The sequence below is a fragment of the Polypterus senegalus genome, chromosome 14, assembly GCF_016835505.1.
Source record: "Polypterus senegalus isolate Bchr_013 chromosome 14, ASM1683550v1, whole genome shotgun sequence".
NCBI classification, from domain to species: domain Eukaryota; kingdom Metazoa; phylum Chordata; class Cladistia; order Polypteriformes; family Polypteridae; genus Polypterus; species Polypterus senegalus.
In genome coordinates this window covers 72263458-72281518 of record NC_053167.1, presented here as the reverse complement: position 1 = coordinate 72281518, position 18061 = coordinate 72263458, and the positions used below count along the sequence as shown (strand labels likewise).

The following is an 18061-nucleotide window of genomic DNA, read 5'->3' as shown; positions in this document are numbered from 1 at the left end:
ATAAACTAGAAACTGAACTTTTGCTGTATCCTATAGCACAAGTTATATTTAATCTCAACTGAGGCGACAAATCAAAAATGTCTGTTTTTCTTAATCTGCTAATTCAGAGTGCATCAGTCTGAATGTTTATCATGAGCTGATAAACATTGACTTCACAAAATATTTAAAATTATAATTAAAATAAGGATTTAGCAGATAAGGATGGATGTTACTGTATTTGCATATTGCTGCTGTTACTGTTTAAGGTCTAATACAATCAACCATCATGTACTTAATGCTTTATTCTAAATTCTGCACAGATTCAACCCCTATATGTGGATGAGTCCAAGGAGCCAGAAGTGCAGTGTTCAAGTGGTATAAGATTTTAAGCTAGCTAGTGACTTTCACATTTATATTGTACTTTCTTTTTCGTTTATAACTTTCAAAGAACCAACATTTAAAAATCTGAATATGCAGTCCATCTTAAAATCATGGGTGTGGGCCATCTTATTAGCACAATCTGTGTGGGTATGTGGAAACATATGTAGAGACAAAACACTGCTTTCCTCAAGCTGCTTCACAGACAATGATTACTTAACTCATCACGCTGTGATGTACGTGAATGCAGTATGATTACATGTTATGCATTGAAATTCACAGTTGGGCGCATGTGTGAGGCTCAAATGTTGCCTTCTAATCACAATTATTGTGTGCACAGCTCTGCATGGTGTGCTGAGAATTAAAAAAGGAAAATCAGGTTCAGAGATAAATGCCTTCATATAGGATAACAGAGATAACCTGCTATAAAATTGTGACTGGGAAAGGGATATATGGACTAACACCCCATCCAAGGCTGGCTCCTGCTAGGATAAGCATTGGTGTCATCTGACCTTGTGATAGAGTAAGCAGTGCACAAAAACAGATCCAGAGCAATGACTTTCAGAATACTAGACCATCAAGGGACCTAGACCAAAATACACTGTACGGCCAAAGGTTTATATGAGCTTGTTGGGCACACCATTCCAAAACCATTGGTATTAATATGGAATTGTCCCAAGACCCATTCCCCCTTTCGCTATAATAGCCTCTATTGTTCTGGGAAGACTTTCCACGTGATTCTCTAGTGTGATTGTGGGAAACTGTACCCATTCAACAAACAGATTATTTGTGAGGATAGGTAATGACATTGAATGAGAACACCTGGCTCACAATTAGAGTTAAAACTATTCCAAAAGGTTTCAATAGGGTTGAGGTCACGGATCTGTGAAGGCCACTCAAGCTCCTCCACACCAAACTTGGCAAAACGTCTTTATGGATAGGGGCTCAGTCATGCTAGAACAGAAAGGGATCTTCCCCAAACTGTTGCCACGAAGTTGGAAACACACAATTGTCCAACTTATTTTTGTATGCAGCAGCATATACCAGTATTATTATTATTGTTTTCTGGAAACAAGGAGCCAAGCTCAAACCCTGAAAAACGGTCCTAAACCATTATCCCTCCTCCAAGAAATGTTACAGTAGACACTATGCAGTCCAGAGGATGACATTCTCCTGGCATTAGCCAAACCTAAATTTGTCCATCAAGCTATCAGATAGTGAAGTGTTATATATAACTCCAAACATGTTTCCACTGCACCAGAGTAAGTTCTTTGGGTTCTTGAAATTCTGGATTTTAACTTTTGTTTCATTTTTTGATATTTAACTTTTGAGAAGGTACTGGATCTCTGTTTTGAACAACTCAAAAAGGAATTTAACAAAACAGTAGGCTCATAATTTAAATGTAATTTGTATGGGATTTGGCAACAACTGGTTAAGGGTGCCACTGGTTCCTGGAGACAAAATATCTTTGTAATGACTGTAAATCCCTGCTTATACTTAATATGCACACTTCACAAGTATGCAGTTTTATTTCATATTTCTACTCAAAGTCCAATGCCAATATACTTTAATTAGTTATTAGACACACCATGTTGCCAAGAAATTATACAGCGTCTGAGCTGTGATTGGCTGGCACTGCATGCACAGAGCAGTCGGGCTTCTATCATGCAGAGAACCATAAAACAATGAAAAGATAAAAGTGAAAAGATAAATAACTGCAACAATTAATAATTAACTACTAATACACTGAATACTCTGAGCTAAAAGGATTGCATCAGTGACTTACCATAACGTGCTGAACACCGAGTTTCATATCTGCTTTTCTTTTTTTTGTGTGTGGTCATGCCAGTTTGGCACAGCATGGAAGTGCCCTCACTGACGCAGTTCCGTGGACCTCGACTTCATTTCTAGCCCGGCTAATCCCTCCTCTGTCCACACAAGTCTGCTTCCACCTCTCAATGACATTTTTTTCAAATTAATCAAGTAATACCAGAAAATAAAGTGGAGTTCTTTTCAAAATTACTGCTAGGTCAAAGGATTGCTGCACAGTCGGATAAGGAAAACACATCTGCTGAGTGTTAATATTCTAAATCTCGATTTCTAAAATCACAAACTTTTAGAATCGGTGTTACGACTGTTTCGTGTGCAGTATTCTGAAATTGATAGTAAAAACAGTCACTGATAACGTGTGACTAACTGCTTCTCTGCCTCTTCTCTTTATGGCATTACTGAGATACGCGTAATGCAGCATTATTAAGCTGTAATAGGAAGTCTTGCCATGTGCAACTGCACAAAACATAAAAGGCTGGAAGCCATCTATTAGTATGTATGACGACGATCTGGCTGTTCAGCTTGAGAAAGGCGAGAAGACCATCTGAATTTAAATGAAACCATTCCCAGACACGTGTTGCCATACAAGGCGTTAACGGAGATGATGATTTCATAAATTTAATTAATTGCCATAAATGGTAAAACAAAATAATAGGGACAAACTATTTGTCATTTTTTGCTTCTGTTAAAACGATCGTGAAACAAAATATATTTCTCTTGCAGTATATACTGGATAACAACGGGTATCCACGTATCAGCATAGGAACGGGATTCTACCCCACTACGTAAAACCTGCATTATGAATTCATCCCGGCACAGCGTGTGGCATTTTGTGGCTTCTTTAGGCAGCTGACAGAAAAAAATAGAGAGAGAGAGTTTTGTGCATATTTAAAATGATTTACGACAAAAAAAATGCTTTATGACAAAAGTAAGTAAAAGGAATTGCATCCGATACAGTGCAGTTTGAAGATTAGCTGAACCCGCACGCCGCGGCTTCATCGTCGCAGATGTCGGAGAATTCCCGTTACTCTTCACCTATTACCAATTAAGCCACGTAAAGAGTTAAAATAAAACATTCCGTTAATCGGCAGTTAAGCGCTCCCTTGAAACCAGCGCCCCCAGTCGTGACTGAAAGTGCTGCTAAAGTCCCAAAGGAGCCAGGCTGCTAGAAAACAAACAAAATCACGTGCCTGCGAGCGAGCTGACACGGTGACAGTGCCCCTCAGCCCCGGCTCGATTAAGCGCCGCGGAAATGCAAGTTAATGAATCCGAAAGCTACCTGCTCACCAGCGTCCTTGCCCCCCAAGTCACACGCAAGCGTGACTCCCGACGCCTGCATCTTTAACCGTTTCTTGGACTTCTCAACTTAGCCAGCTTCCACCTAGCCTCTCCCTACCGAACTGACAGCTTCTGGTCATGAGGCAGCCTCTACACCGCTGAGCGCCCGCATTCATAAAAAGCCTCTCCTAGAATAAAGCGCTCGCGAAGAGAGCGCAAGCCGCCTAATCCTCTCGCCAGCATTCGCCACTTCTTCAGTGTAAAGATGGCGAGGCTGCTCCGCAGTTTAGCCTTGCTTACCGTGCGCCTGGCTTGCAGGATGAGGCTTCTGGCTTTTTGGACTCTCGTTTACGGTTTCTGCGTTTTCTGCACCTGCATCGTGCTCCTCAAACTTGTGTGGAGCGTTGTCAGAAGGCCCAAGAAAACCTTCCAGTGGACGGTCCGAGAGACTGCGCCCGCCTTTTTGAATGACACGTCCTTGGGCACTCACTGCTACGTGAGAATTAAGGTGAGCCCGCGCCGTGCACGGCCAATCTTTCGTTACCCGGGTTGGCATTTGCCTCGCGTCTGGCGCCCGCGTTGCCCGGCGGCATTCCTATATACCAAAGACGATGGCATTTGACCAAGAAAACCTGGGAGTGTCGGGGACTGTCTGGCGCAGGAGTTTTTACTTTGAATGGAGTGTCCGTGTCAGAGGCGATCGGGCTCGAGTTTCATGGCGCAGGTGCACAGGGTTCACTTTACACTGGGGGTTTTAGCTGAGTTCCCCCGTTGAGAGGGTGCTGCGTTATTAAGAAATACTTTCATCGTCAAGGACCGGATTGCTGGGGGCTGTGCTGAATTACTCCACTCTGAATGGAGGCGCTTCAGTGCCACTGGGTGGGTGTTGAAGAGTGTTATTTAAGAGTTCAGCAGGTTCTTGTAATAATCTTGAGGGATTACATTTGAGAGAGAGGCTCTTCAGGATGTCCTCTTCTGCACTTCTAGCATTTCGATGGGGAGCTGTGTTAAACAGATATACTTAAAGGATTTTAGATGGGGAAGGAGCTAACTTGACGTCAGGTTTGACAGTAGGAAAGAGCTTGAATGATGGTGTATTCAACAGCGGGGTTCATTGCTTTGTGCCTGATTGACTTTGTGATTGTCTGTTCATTGATCTAAATGCACACCTCTCCAGTGTAGGATTAAGCTGGTTTGGCAAAATGGGAAGCACACTTTATACAGAGATTGAGGTGATTCACCTATTTTTAAACCTCGTTATTATGTATTTATCTGTGTCTACTGTATGTTAGAGCTTTATGTCTTCTGTTTGTGATTTATTTTTTAGCCATGCTATGTTTGTAATTGCTGTGTGGTTTGCAATGGGCTGTATGGTGCCTTTGTAAAGATTTCTTGGATTGAATTGATTCTTAGTCATGTGGTTAGAGAACTTCAAGTTCAGGTTCATGTGCCTGGTAGCACTGGTTGGAAGGCCTCATTTGAACACCAATCCACAACATGTAAATACACACAGCCAGCGTTCAAAACCAACTATCAGGAGCTATGAGGCATTTCCTTATCATGCCATTTTTAAATATACTCTTCTTCTTCTTCTTGCTGTTTATCTTTTCCATTTTCAATGTGGGTTTGATGTGCTTGATCAACCTTCTCCAAACAGCTTGGTCCTGCACAACCTCACCAGTCAATACTTTTTCCTTGAGATCTTCTGTTATTTTATCCATCCATGTCCACTTTGGCCTCCCTTGGTTTCTCTTCCCCTATATCTCCATTCCCATCACTCTTGATTACCTTAGGTACTTATAAATAGGTTTAGTGTAACAGAGATATTTTAATGTGGTTTCAAGTTAAACAGTTTTTGGCACTTATAAAACCTGTGACTAATCTAGATATGCATACAGGAATCAAAGTCAAAAACAAAGACAAAGATCTATAAAACTGATTAGATTAATTACTTCTACATATTATTAAGAAAGATGTTTTGTTTTAAAGAAGAGACTCCAAAAACATGGCCATTGTGTGCTGTCCAACACAATCTTATATAATGTCAGTGCAATGACATGATAGCCCGATCCAGGTGATATCACACACACAACACACCCATGTTATCACCAACAGGAGGTATAACTATATAGTGCCGCCATGCCACGATCAATGGTGCTGATCAGGGCAGCCACAGTTGTTTGCTCGCTGCTTATGCTTCTGTTGTTTTTGTCTGTTAACTTTGCCTTTTGCAACAAAATGAGAATTACTTACACACAAGATCAGTTCCTGTCTATTGGAATCGGACTTCATTCACCCTTCACCAGCCAAGGACGCTGACATTTGGATTTACTACTCATGGACCCTCTGACTGTAACCTTGGACACCCAGCCAGGTAACTCGCACCTGAAGTGGAGAAGAGAGAAGTGCACGGGGTCTGTCATGTGGTTCAGGAGCCGCTCATTTCAAACACCTCTTCCTGGTCTAGTTTTAGCTAATGTCAGATCACTAAGGAACATAACAGAAGAACTTAACCTTCTTCTAACGTCAAGTAAAGATTATTTTCTCTCTTCAGCATATTCCTTTGTGAAGACATGGCTTAAGGTATCAGTTCTTGACTCTGTATTAGAACTTTAGGGGTTTCTGCTTTAAAGAGCAGATAGAGATGCTGATCATTGTAACAAGTAAAAAGACGGTGGAGTTTACTTCTATAGTAATAAAAATTGGTGCAATGACGTTTCCATATTATTGAAGCACTGCTCCAGGAATCTTAAACTATTCGCTATTAACTGTAAGAGAATTTTCTTCAATAATTTTCTTTGGTGTTTACATCCTGAGGAGAATGTGAGTGAAGCACAGCAGCAGTTGGCAGATTACATCACTAATTTGGTGAACTCCCAGTTTATAGTGATGGGTGACTTTAATAATGCTAACCAAGCTATCAAACGTCCTGGATTCCAACAGCTAGGGTACTCAGTTGGGTACTGAGCCATAAACTGGGCTTTATCTCACGTTTTGCTGGGTAATTCTGACCATGTGATGCTACAGCTGTTACCCATTTATAAGCAAAGGCTGAAATGAGCTCAACCAATAGGAAAATCTGCATGTTCATGAACTGATGAGTCAGTTGAACCGTTACAAGATTGTTTGGACTGGACTGATTGGGATGTTTTTAAAGATGCTTGTGAAAATATTCATGAGATGACTGACATTGTTACATTGTATATGAGCTCCTGTGAAGCAAAACTATTGTGATTTACAACAATGAAAAGTCACGGTTCACCTAAGAATCTACATCACGAATGACACCAGCCACTTCCTCACAAAAGCCTCACCCCTCTTCTTCGTTTTCTAATAAAGGTATAGAATGTCTGGAAGCTGTTTGCAACACAGAACTATAAAAAGTCAGCTGTTCCTGAATCTGTCCTACCGACAACAATCAAACACCATTCCAGACAGCTTGATCCTCTCTTCACAGACATCTTTAACCAGTCTCTTGCAGAGTGTACTGTACCAGATTGGATTAAATCTTCTGTTATTGTTCCTGTTCCCAAAAGTGATAAAATAAGCTGCCTCAGTTATTACAGGCCTATTGCTCTTACATCAGTTTTAATGAAAATATTTTAATGAGTTGTTCTAACCTGTCTGAAGTCTGTTACTGCTTCTGATCTTGACCATCTTCAGTTTGCATATTGAGCACATAGATCTGTGGACGATGCCATTAACATGGGCCTTCACTTTGTGCTACAGCATCTGGACTGTAAAGGAACCTATGCCAGAATTCTGTTTGTAGAATTCAGTTCAGCTTTAAACTCCATTGCCCCTGAGCTGTTGTTACCTAAACTTCTACAGACAGAACTGAACCCTGGATGGATTTACAGTTTTCAGACAAACTGGAAACAATATGTTTGTGTGAGCTCCCACCTCTCAGACTGGCTCTGTATTAGCACAGGTGTCCTTTAGGGCTGTGTACTTTACCCACCTACTTTATTTAATGTACACCAATGACTCTAGGCCCAATGATCCTCCAGTAAAAATCATTAAGTTTGCAGAAGACAGTACCATTATTAGACTAATTACTAATGGTAACGAAGCACATTACAGATCGGGTCTTGTCTTGAGTCTTGGTTTTCTACCAGTAATCTGCTCCTCAATATCACCAAGACAGTGGAAATGGTCATTGATTTTCACAAACAGTAGTTAACAACCTCTCCTACTAGAAATTAATGATTTTGCAGTTAATATGTTGGAATCCTTAATTTTTTTGGCAGAACTATCACAAACACCTTCAGCTGAGACATTAACTCCACTTCAATCACTAAGAAGGCACAGCAGTAGATGTACTTTTTACATCAACTAAAGAAATTCAAAATTTCCCAGCCAATCATAGATCAGTTTTAGAAAGTCATATTAGAAAATGTAATCACATTCTCCATTGTTGTCTGGTTTGGTTCAGCAATGGCATACTCCAAAAATAAATTATAGCGTGTTGTGAGGTCTGCTGAGAGAATAATTGGCTGTGCTGTTCCATCTGTTACAGACCTGCATACATCTCATGTCACTAACTATGTCATAAGGATCACCACAGACTCATCTCACCAAGCTCATCACTTGTTCCAAAAACTCCCTTCTGGTAAATGCTTCAGGTCAATCAAAACTAAAACTAACAGACACATAAACACTTTCTTTCTCAGAGCATTAGCCCTCTCAAACCAGTAATTTAGCCTTCCTTCTTTGTGTGTTCTGTCATATTCTGTATGAAGGATGTACAGTATACAGTATATGTACATGTATGTGTGTGCACGTGCATGCATGCTATACATTCATACTTTCACTTAAACATTATCATTTGCACATCTCCTTTATAATTGTACTATTCTGCAACTTTGTGTAAAGTTTTTCTTTTTTAACTTATGTATGTTATTTGCATGGTGGCATGGTGGCGCAGTTGTAGCGCTGCTGCCTCGCAGTTAGGAGATCCGGGTTCACTTTCCGGGTCCTCCCTGCATGGAGTTTGCATGTTCTCCCCGTGTCTGCATGGGTTTCCTCCGGGCGCTCCGGTTTCCTCACACAGTCCAAAGACATGCAGGTTAGGTGGATTGGTGATTCTAAATTGGCCCTAGTGTGTGCTTGGTGTGTGGGTATGTTTGTGTGTGTCCTGCGGTGCGTTGGCACCCTGTCCAGGATTGGTTCCTGCCTTGTGCCCTGTGTTGGCTGGGATTGGCTCCAGCAGACCCCTGTGTTCGGATTCATCGGGTTAGAAAATGGATGGATGGATGTTATTTGTATGTGACATTATGTTAAGTTCCATAAAGTGATTCTGATTCTGATAATACTGCAAAATGGAGTTGCCCAAGAAAAGTAAATGGTGCCTTTAAAATAATAAAATACGTTTAAAATTAGACTATTTAAAAAAAAAAATAAATAAATAAATAGTAACTAAAATAGTATCCTTAAGGTCAGGCATATGTTCATGGCAAGTCTCAGGATTTGTCTTAAGTACCATTGATCATATGATGCAATTTCTCAACTGTGAATTCATTCTGCTTTCTGTGACTGAAATATAAAGCCTTAAAGATCTTATCTGAATTGTTGTACTTTGTCCATCCTTTGTTCCTTGTCCTGCTATCTGGTAATTGGTTTACTTCTATCAAGGACTATCTGGTTGCATAGTAGTACTTATCTGCAAGTTGTCAGATGTATTATCCTAATACCTTAACTTTAGACTCTTCTTATTCTCATCAAAAGCACTTTGAATTATAAGTCTGTCAGGAATGTGTAAAAAGTATTTCCTTTTATTTTGTTTATAATTTTATTGTTTTGATGATTACATTTCTGTCAGTGCCATTGTGTAGATTATGTTGGGGCCACAGTTTCATGAGGGCCATCATGGGCTTAGTTAGGCTCCTGGGGTAGTGGTACAACATTATATGCCTTCTGTAAGTTGTTACTTACTAGTCAATCTTCTACTATATATCTGCATAGTGTTGTTCCAACCATGCTACTTTTTCTTTGCACTTCCGTGTCAGCATCATAATATCTTTGCACATCTCCTGGTGACTGATGTTTACCTATTTCTAGATGCTGGAAATAGGTGTGTGTGTGCATGCTGCGCTTCTCCCAAGGACATGGATGGCATTGTCTCCCACAATTTTTAAAAATGAGTCCACTCAATCATGCCCTTTCTCACTGTTTCTACAGTCAATGACTGCTTATTCAGTAATAAATCTTATTCACCGAAAGCCCTCATGTCTCTGGGGTGTTTCCCCATCTACCATCTGGGGCATTCACTGCTCACCAAATAGCCCCACCAAAAACTGTAACAAGAGTACTGTGTGCTAATATAATGATTTCAATGCTGAGACAAACATTTAATACTTTCAGATTTAAAAAAAAATGTCATTATTCACTTTTCATGAAAAAGAATACTTTAAATATATAATAATTTACATTAACAAAACATTAGATTTAATTAACATACTGTAGTAGCTATTCACTCCTTTCCACTCTCAAGATTGTGTTTTCGATTTTTGCTATATAATTATTATAAATTGGAATACCTTCAATTAGCATTTCATTGCTGAGTGCCACTGATGTAGGTGTGGCTCCAGTCTCTTCAGGTTATTTATTCAACATAGTGTATGCTGTAACCGATCAACAGACCATAGGAAGCCACAAGTAGGAGTTTGGGCAAAAACTACGTCAAACCCATTTAATCTTCTTCTTCTTCTTTCGGCATGCTTCCGTTAGGGTTTATCTTTTTCCATATCTTTCTGTCCTCTGTATCTTATTCTATTACACCCATCACCTGCATGTCCTCTCTCACTACATTCATAAACCTTCTCTTAGGCCTTCCTCCTTTTCTCTTGCCTAGCAGCTCTATCTTTAGCATACTTCTCCCAATATACTCAGCATCTCTCCTCTGCACATGTCCAAACCAGCGCAATCTCGCCTCTCTGACTTTGTCTCCCAACCATTCAACTTGAGCTGACCCTCTAATGTACTCATTTATAATTCTATCAATCCTTGTCACACCCAATGCAAATCTTAGCATCTTTAACTCTGCTACCTCCAGCTCTGTCTCCTGCTTTCTGGTCAGTGCTACCGTCTCCAACCCAAATAACATAGCTGATCTCACTACCATCCTGTAGACCTTCCTTTTCACTCTTGCTGATATCCGTCTGTCAAAAATCACTCCTGGTGCTCTTTCCTGGCATGAAACCATACTATTGCTCACTAATCATCACCTCACTTCTTAACCTAGCTTCCACTACTCTTTCCCATAAATTCATGCTGTGGCTCATCAATTTTATCCCCCTGTAGTCCTGCACATCACCCTTATTCTTAAATATCAGCATCAGTACACTTCTTCTCCACTCCTCAGGCATCCTCTCACTTTCCAAGATTCCATTAAACAATCTGGTTAACAACTCCACTGCCATCTCTCCTAAACACCTCCATGCTTCAACAGGTATGTCATCTGGACTAATGGCTTTTCCATTCTTCATCCTCTTCATAGCTGTCCTTACCTCCACCATCCTAATCTGTTGCACTTCCTGATTCACTATCTCCACATCATCCAACCTCTTCTCTCTCTCATTCTCTTCATTAATCAGCCTCTCAAAGTACTCTATCCATCTGTTCAACACACTCTCCTTGTTTGTGAGCATGTTTCCATTTTTATCCTTTATGACCCTAACCTGCTGCACATCTTTCCCAGCTCGGTCCCTCTGTCTAGCCAATCGGTACAAGTCTTTTTCTCCCTCCTTAGTGTCCAACCTCTCATACAACTCATCATATGCCTTTTCTTTAGCCTTCGCCACCTCTCTTTTAACCTTGTGCCTTATCTCCTTGTACTCTTGTCTACTTTCTGCATCTCTCTGACTATCCGACTCCTTCTTTGCCATCCCCCCATTCCACCACCAGGTTTCCTTTTCCTCCTTCCTCTGTCCAGATGTCATTGCAAGCACCCTCCTTGCTGTCACCCTTACTACATCTGCTGTAGTTTCCCAACTGTCTGGTAGTTTTTCACTACCACCCTGTGCCTGTCTCACCTTCTCCCTAAACTCAACCTTGTAGTCTTCCTTTTTCATCTTCCACCATTTGATCCTTGGCCCTGCCCTCACTCTCTTCCTCTTCTTGATCTCCAATGTCATCCTACAGACCACCATCCTATGCTGCATAACTACATTTTCCCCTGCCACCACTTTGCAGTCTTCAGTCTCCTTCAGATTGACTCTTCTGCATAGGATATAATCTGCCTGTGTGGATCTTCCTCCACTCTTGTACGTAAGCCTATGTTCCTTCCTCTTCTTACAATATGTATTCACCACAGCCATGTCCATCCTTCTGGCAAAATCCACTGTCCTTTCACCTTCTTCATTCCTCTCCTTGACACCATACCTACCCATCATTTTCTCGTCTCCTCTGTTCTCTTCACCAACATATCCATTGAAATCCGCTCGAAACGCCACTTTCTGCACAATTAAAACGTCAGCTGCAGTAGCCCAATGTGGCTTAATAGCAGGGAGGATTTGGACACAGACTTACAGGAGCTCCATCAGTGTCACAATAGAGGGCCATCTAGTTTCATAGAGCCTTGTCTAAAAGGGGTGTGACTTATTCTGTGTATTGTGGGGGGTGGGATAGGGGCCCTCACTGGCTATCTTTTCGGAACTGTGGGTGGAAAATAAGAACCTATTAGCATTAGCAGCCCCACTCATCCTAGAGTGGTATTGCTTACCTTAGCTGAACCATAGAGGTGATCCTCAGGAAAACATGCATGACAACACTTAGGTCTGTTGGTAATGAACCTTTGCATCAACTTTATGGTAGAGTCTGAATTTTATCTTTGTACGTCTTTGTCCCAGCAAGGTTTCAGATAATTTGATATCCATCTTCAAATAGGTTAGGTGTGAGAGATGGTTACTGCACTCGTTCTGTTAGAAACCCAGTTGTGCATGTTGTAATAGAAATATGAACTCATTCTTTGCTCTTCAGCTATAAAATTTGAAATACCAATATGAGCACTAAACACAATGCATAATTATTCTTTCTCCTTTACTCCTTTAGGAATCAGGGCTTCGTTTTCATTATGTTGCAGCTGGTGAGCGAGGCAAGCCTTTGATGCTGTTTCTCCATGGATTCCCAGAGTTCTGGTAATAAAAACAAGAGATGATATATTACATAACATTTAAATCTATTGGTGAAATTCTAGAAAAAAATACATATTTTTGTGATTAACCTAAATGACAATGACATAATATAAATCCATTCTAATCAAATGAAAGTTTTTAACTATATAATCCATTTTTCTTTTGTATGGCACTTTTCATGAAAAATACTATTCTACATCACTTAAATTCTCTTTAAAATTTTGCCATGGGTATATGTGTATTAATTACAACAACAGGTATTTTAGATTATTTAGTTAGCTCACACAAGTCCAGACTTGATATACAGTATATTCTGAATAATGTTAATTAGAATTTTCAAAACTTATTCAACAAAAAATCTATTTTTCCTAAATGAGCTTGGTGGACTTAGTAAAGCATTGAAATTTGCTGTTAAATATTGTTTTTTCACCCTTAACTATACAATTCTAACAGATCCAACACCTCCCTCTGTTTACATGATTTTTTCTCCACAGTTTTCCAAAGATGTGTATGTAGTATAAGTACTGATTTCAAATCGATACTGTGTGAATATGAATGTATGCATGAGTAGACCATATATTGGACTGGTGCTGCATCCAGAGTTAGTTTCTTCCTTAGGTTAGGTTAGGTCAGTGCTTCTCAAATAGTGGGGCTCCATCAAGGGGGGACGCGTTTGACCTCGGGGAACATGCTTTTTTATTTTTCTTTTAAATTTTTTTTGAATTTAGAATGCACTTTAAATCTTTTCTGTTACATTTAATAAAGCTATTCTTTGTTGTAAATTGGTCCATATTTCTTTTTTTTATTCTCTTATACGTTAATAAGGATACAGTGTTATGCAGAGGTGTACTTATAACAATTTTATAGACAAATTATACTATTTATAGTCGCGCGGGGGGCGAGATGTTTTCTTCTTCCTAGGGGGGGCATGACAGAAAATAATTGAGAAGCCATGGGTTAGGTTCTGGCCACCAACCACCATTAATTAAATTTAGCTGGTCTGAGAATTTTTTATACTAATTAGGCTTTAGTGCAGCAGTAGGTTTTGATCTAGGTGTTTTAATTTATGAAACATGTACAATATTTTGTTTTTATTTAGTATCTATATTGCTCATGTGATGCTGAGTCCTTGTTTATCTAAAGTGTGAAATTTTGGCAGTGATTCAGTTTCAATGGAATATGTAGGTTGTAGGAAATATATTTTTCCCATGTGCAGAGAAAGGTTTACCAACTAACAACAAACAATGCAATCAGTATCCATAGAGAAAGTAAAAGATTAATTAAATGGCATTAAATGGGAAAATAAACAAGGATATACTGTAGAGAGCTGGATAGCATAGCAACACAGCAGATAGGGTCTGTAGCCCTTGGGGCAATGGTTATGTTTTTGTCAAATGTTTGTTGTATCTTCTCGCCTTGTTTGCAAGGTTTTCATCTAGGGATTCCAGTTTAAAATGTCTGATGGTTTGGATATAAATATGTTAGGAATATTTCTACGAGAGTGAGTTTTTATTGTAGAGGTTAGAAATAATTTTACATACATGCATACATGGTCAAACCCACTTAATCCAATTCAGATTACGAGGGGCTGGAGCCAATCTGGCAGCACTGGGCTCAAGGCCAGAAATTGCCCTGGATAGACTCACTCATGCACACTAAACACACTTGCATCAAATAGAACCCATTTAGGTAATGTAGGATATAGGAAAATATTTTTCCAATATGAAAGTTTCATTATCTTTCACATGCCCAATAAAGCTCTGATGATGTTGCTGTTTGTTAAGAGACAATTTTATGATGCATCATTTCATTATGTGCAGTATTACTCTCTCAGGGTCATGGAATGCCCAGTAAACAATAACAATTATACAGTAGAAACAATCAATAATCTTTACAACACAGTAGGGTATGCTGAAATTCACACACCCACACTAATGCAATACCATATCAATATTCATATTAAGAACATGTCTTTGGATTATGGGAGGAATCTAGATTACCTAGAGAAAACCCATGTAAAACTGAGGAGAACACACAAACTCTAAACAGAATTCACTCAAAAAGAGGCTGCACCTGGCACAAAACACTATTAAACAGCAATTACACCCACTGCACTACTGCAATCCTTGTAGTGGAAAACCATTTTATGTTTTTTTTTTTTTTTAATATAAAAAGCAAATTCTCTATTGATTTTATCGCCTTCATAGGAGAAGGTGTTAAGCCACAAATAATAGCATATTTATACATGTTTGTCTTGCATTTGTAACTATGTTACCCTATCAAATGTAAAGAAGACCACATGAAATTAATAAAATACTATACAGCAAATTATATTTATACAGTGGTGTGCAAAAGTGGTTCAAAGTTGCAGTTTACATACAGGTTATGTTTATTACAATTGCTTTATTAATGCAATAACTGTAAGCAGCAGAAAATAAAAAAGAACCCAATACAAATAAATAATACAATAATTAATAAGTACATAATAATGATACAAGAATGAACTCTGTATTTCACATACTCATAACTGTAAACCTACTTTTGTACATCCCTGTATTTTCTCTCATTACTCTTCCACAGTTAGCTGCAAAGCAGGGATCTGAATGCAGAACAAGAAACAACTGTGAACTTCAGTCTTCTGTAAGGAAAGCTTTTTTACCAGAGAACATACATGGCAGTCTTAAAGTCAGTCTGAGATTAAAATAATGATCTGCAGTGACAGTTTTTGTGCATTAGAAGTAATATTATATTTCCCTTTTGTATGGTAATCATGCAGAAGGGAAAATGGACAGGTTGAATGGCAGAGAATCAACAAACTTTATATCCATGGGAAAACAGGATATATGGTTATTATAGTTTACAGTGAACGTGAACAAGAGTTTTGTGTTTTTGTTTTCAAAGTAATACATTAGAGAGTTGAATATCTACTAATGCTTTGATGATAGGTTCCAACTACCTCGTACATAGAAACAGACTAAGTTGGATCAGAAAATGGATGAATTACACTGTAATATATTTAAAAGTACAGTAGTTAATTGGGCTAAATGTAGGGAGATTGGCATTAATTCAAAAAAATACACAGAATTATATAGAAAGACTCATTATGTGAAACAAGCTAGTAGGATTTTTATTGGAAAATAATGACATGTAATTGATATTTTAATCTGAATTCAGAACTTTTGGAATTTATGGTCTACTTGGTTTAATTGATAAGTTTGAAATGCTACTGCCAAAACACTAGACAGAGATATAGAAACATAGCAAAACTTTTACGCACTTGTTTTTGTGCTATATTAAAGACACTGAGAGGGGCTTGAAAGTGACTGGACTTGCATAGATAAAAATTAATTTAAAAAATAAACTGATGCAATAATAAGAGTACAGAAGAATGTTATAATTTTTGTTTAAGACAGCTCATGCAGATATAATAGCTCTAAAAACACAACAATAAAATGTTGATATTCAACAGCAATTTGTATTGCTAACTGAGAGGATGTTATGAACAGGAATACAGCCAAGAGATTATAAGCCACAAAAGTATATAAACCCTTACTTGGAGGCATATAGTTAACCTTTGGAATACTGAAAAAAGCAGTATGAAAGGATTGCATTTGTTAAATGCAATTATTTCAGGTCAGCAACATTCAAGAATTATGGTATATTGATAATGAGTTTAATAGAGGATTTGATCTGATATGAATCCAGTGTGATTACTCTAGTAAAGATGCAGCAAGGAAATTGTTTTTATTCTGAGGCAAGCACTTAGTGGCTGCTGTTTGAAATATTTAATACATTTAGACTATACTAAGACAAAGTCTTTGCCTACCAGTCAAACAGCATTGGAACCATTTTTTTTTCCTTATCCACTTACAGTATATCAGTGTCTGGAGTATTACAGAGTGGTATAATATTGCATAGTAAAAACATGATATTTTACACTGCATTGCTTTACGTTATGCAATTATAAAAATCCCAATCCAACCATTAGTGATAGTGTGAAAAGCATATCCTATTCCAGGGGTTGGCAACCTTTCAGCGGTGTCGTGCCGAACCTATGTTACAATGTTATTCAATGTGCTGACATAATTCTACCAATTTTGCTGTACAATATATAATATCAGAATTGGTCCGGTTATAATGGGCATACTTTTGAAGCCTATTGTAACTGGATCTTATATTATTGGCCATGCAATATTTTAAAATGCATCGGATCATATGTGAAAAGAATATTTTGTCAAATTTTAATTTTCAACACATTTATTAAAAATTGTATTACAAATTATAAATTACAATGTTTTTCAATACAAAATACATAGTTTGAATAAGAGAAAAATATCAAGAATTCTAATATGATTAATCATTATTTATTATTAATCAGAGCTATTAATCCATTAATGCAAAACAGTTGCATCAATATTTTCAGTAAGGTAACTGAGGTAAGTCATTTTCAACTGGAGATTTTACATGGAAGCCAGTATAGTCAGCATAGTTAGAACTGGGGATATATGGTATCTCAAGTTCTAGATAGAATTCTTTCTGCCTGATTTTGAATTAACTTTAGGGTGGTAAGCTAATGTTTTGGAAACTCTGATAAAAAAGCAATCCAAGAGCTATTTTTCTTTCAGATAAGTGAATAACGCAAGTATTGCAAAAAAATCAAATTAAAATTTGAAATATAATACACTATTTTTTAAGAATTTCAATGAACATCATATAATTAGGACTGTTTTTCACTGGGAAACAGTGTCGTGTGTACATTACATATTTCTATTTTTTATTTTTTTAATGTGTTTTTTTTGATTGAAGCTTACTCACTTTGCGTGATATTACTGAAATCATTTGAAACCATAACATTGGCCAACATTGTTATCAAAATAATTTTGATTATCTAAATGAAGGGATGCCATTTGTGATTCAATATTTGCCATTTATTATAATTATTTTGTTGTCATCGAAAGTAACATTTTTAGTTTTTTAAATTTGTTTTTTTAATCACTTTAACATCAATGAATATTATGTGCTGTGCAAAATAAATGCAAAATCACTGAACAGACTGAAACTGAAGGCATTTTAAGTCATGCAGTGTTTCTGCATCTCCTAAATATCCTTAGTTTGCATTTTTATCAACTACAGGTTGGTAACTGATAGTATATAAAAATAGGAGCCACTTTTCAATAATTGTGAAAAGAGACAACTGTTTTGAAATGATGAAAAGCATTCCTTTTCTTCCTAGGTTTTCCTGGCGTCATCAGCTTCGGGAATTCAAGAGCGAATTCCGAGTGGTAGCTGTAGATATGCGAGGATATGGAGAATCTGACATGCCAGTTGGAATGGAAAACTATAAACTGGATTACTTGGTTGCTGACATTAAAGACATTGTTGAATACCTAGGTGAGTTCCAGGATAAAGCTTGTATTATGTGTTTTTTTCTTTGTGTACAAAATTTCTAATGGTATTTCAAA

General features: G+C 38.0%; 1 protein-coding gene and 1 long non-coding RNA gene across 4 annotated transcripts in view; one reads left to right on the top strand and one right to left on the bottom strand.

The window, feature by feature from the left end:
* The window catches only part of LOC120514434, an 82017-nt gene extending 78170 nt beyond the window's left edge, over window positions 1–3847 (bottom strand). The window contains exon 1 of one of the 2 annotated variants that reach the window (XR_005630457.1): window positions 3766–3847. This is a non-coding gene — a long non-coding RNA (uncharacterized LOC120514434). The remainder of the gene's footprint in view (window positions 1–3765) is intronic. The other variant, XR_005630458.1, reaches the window with a different exon arrangement.
* ephx4 (epoxide hydrolase 4) overlaps window positions 3248–18061 on the top strand; it is a 53985-nt gene continuing 39171 nt past the window's right edge. Inside the window, exons 1-3 of one of the 2 annotated variants that reach the window (XM_039734815.1) lie at window positions 3248–3973; window positions 12517–12602; window positions 17833–17990. In XM_039734815.1, the coding sequence (XP_039590749.1) occupies window positions 3731–3973; window positions 12517–12602; window positions 17833–17990 (487 nt within the window). In that variant the 5' untranslated portion in view covers window positions 3248–3730. The remainder of the gene's footprint in view (window positions 3974–12516; window positions 12603–17832; window positions 17991–18061) is intronic. The other variant, XM_039734814.1, reaches the window with a different exon arrangement.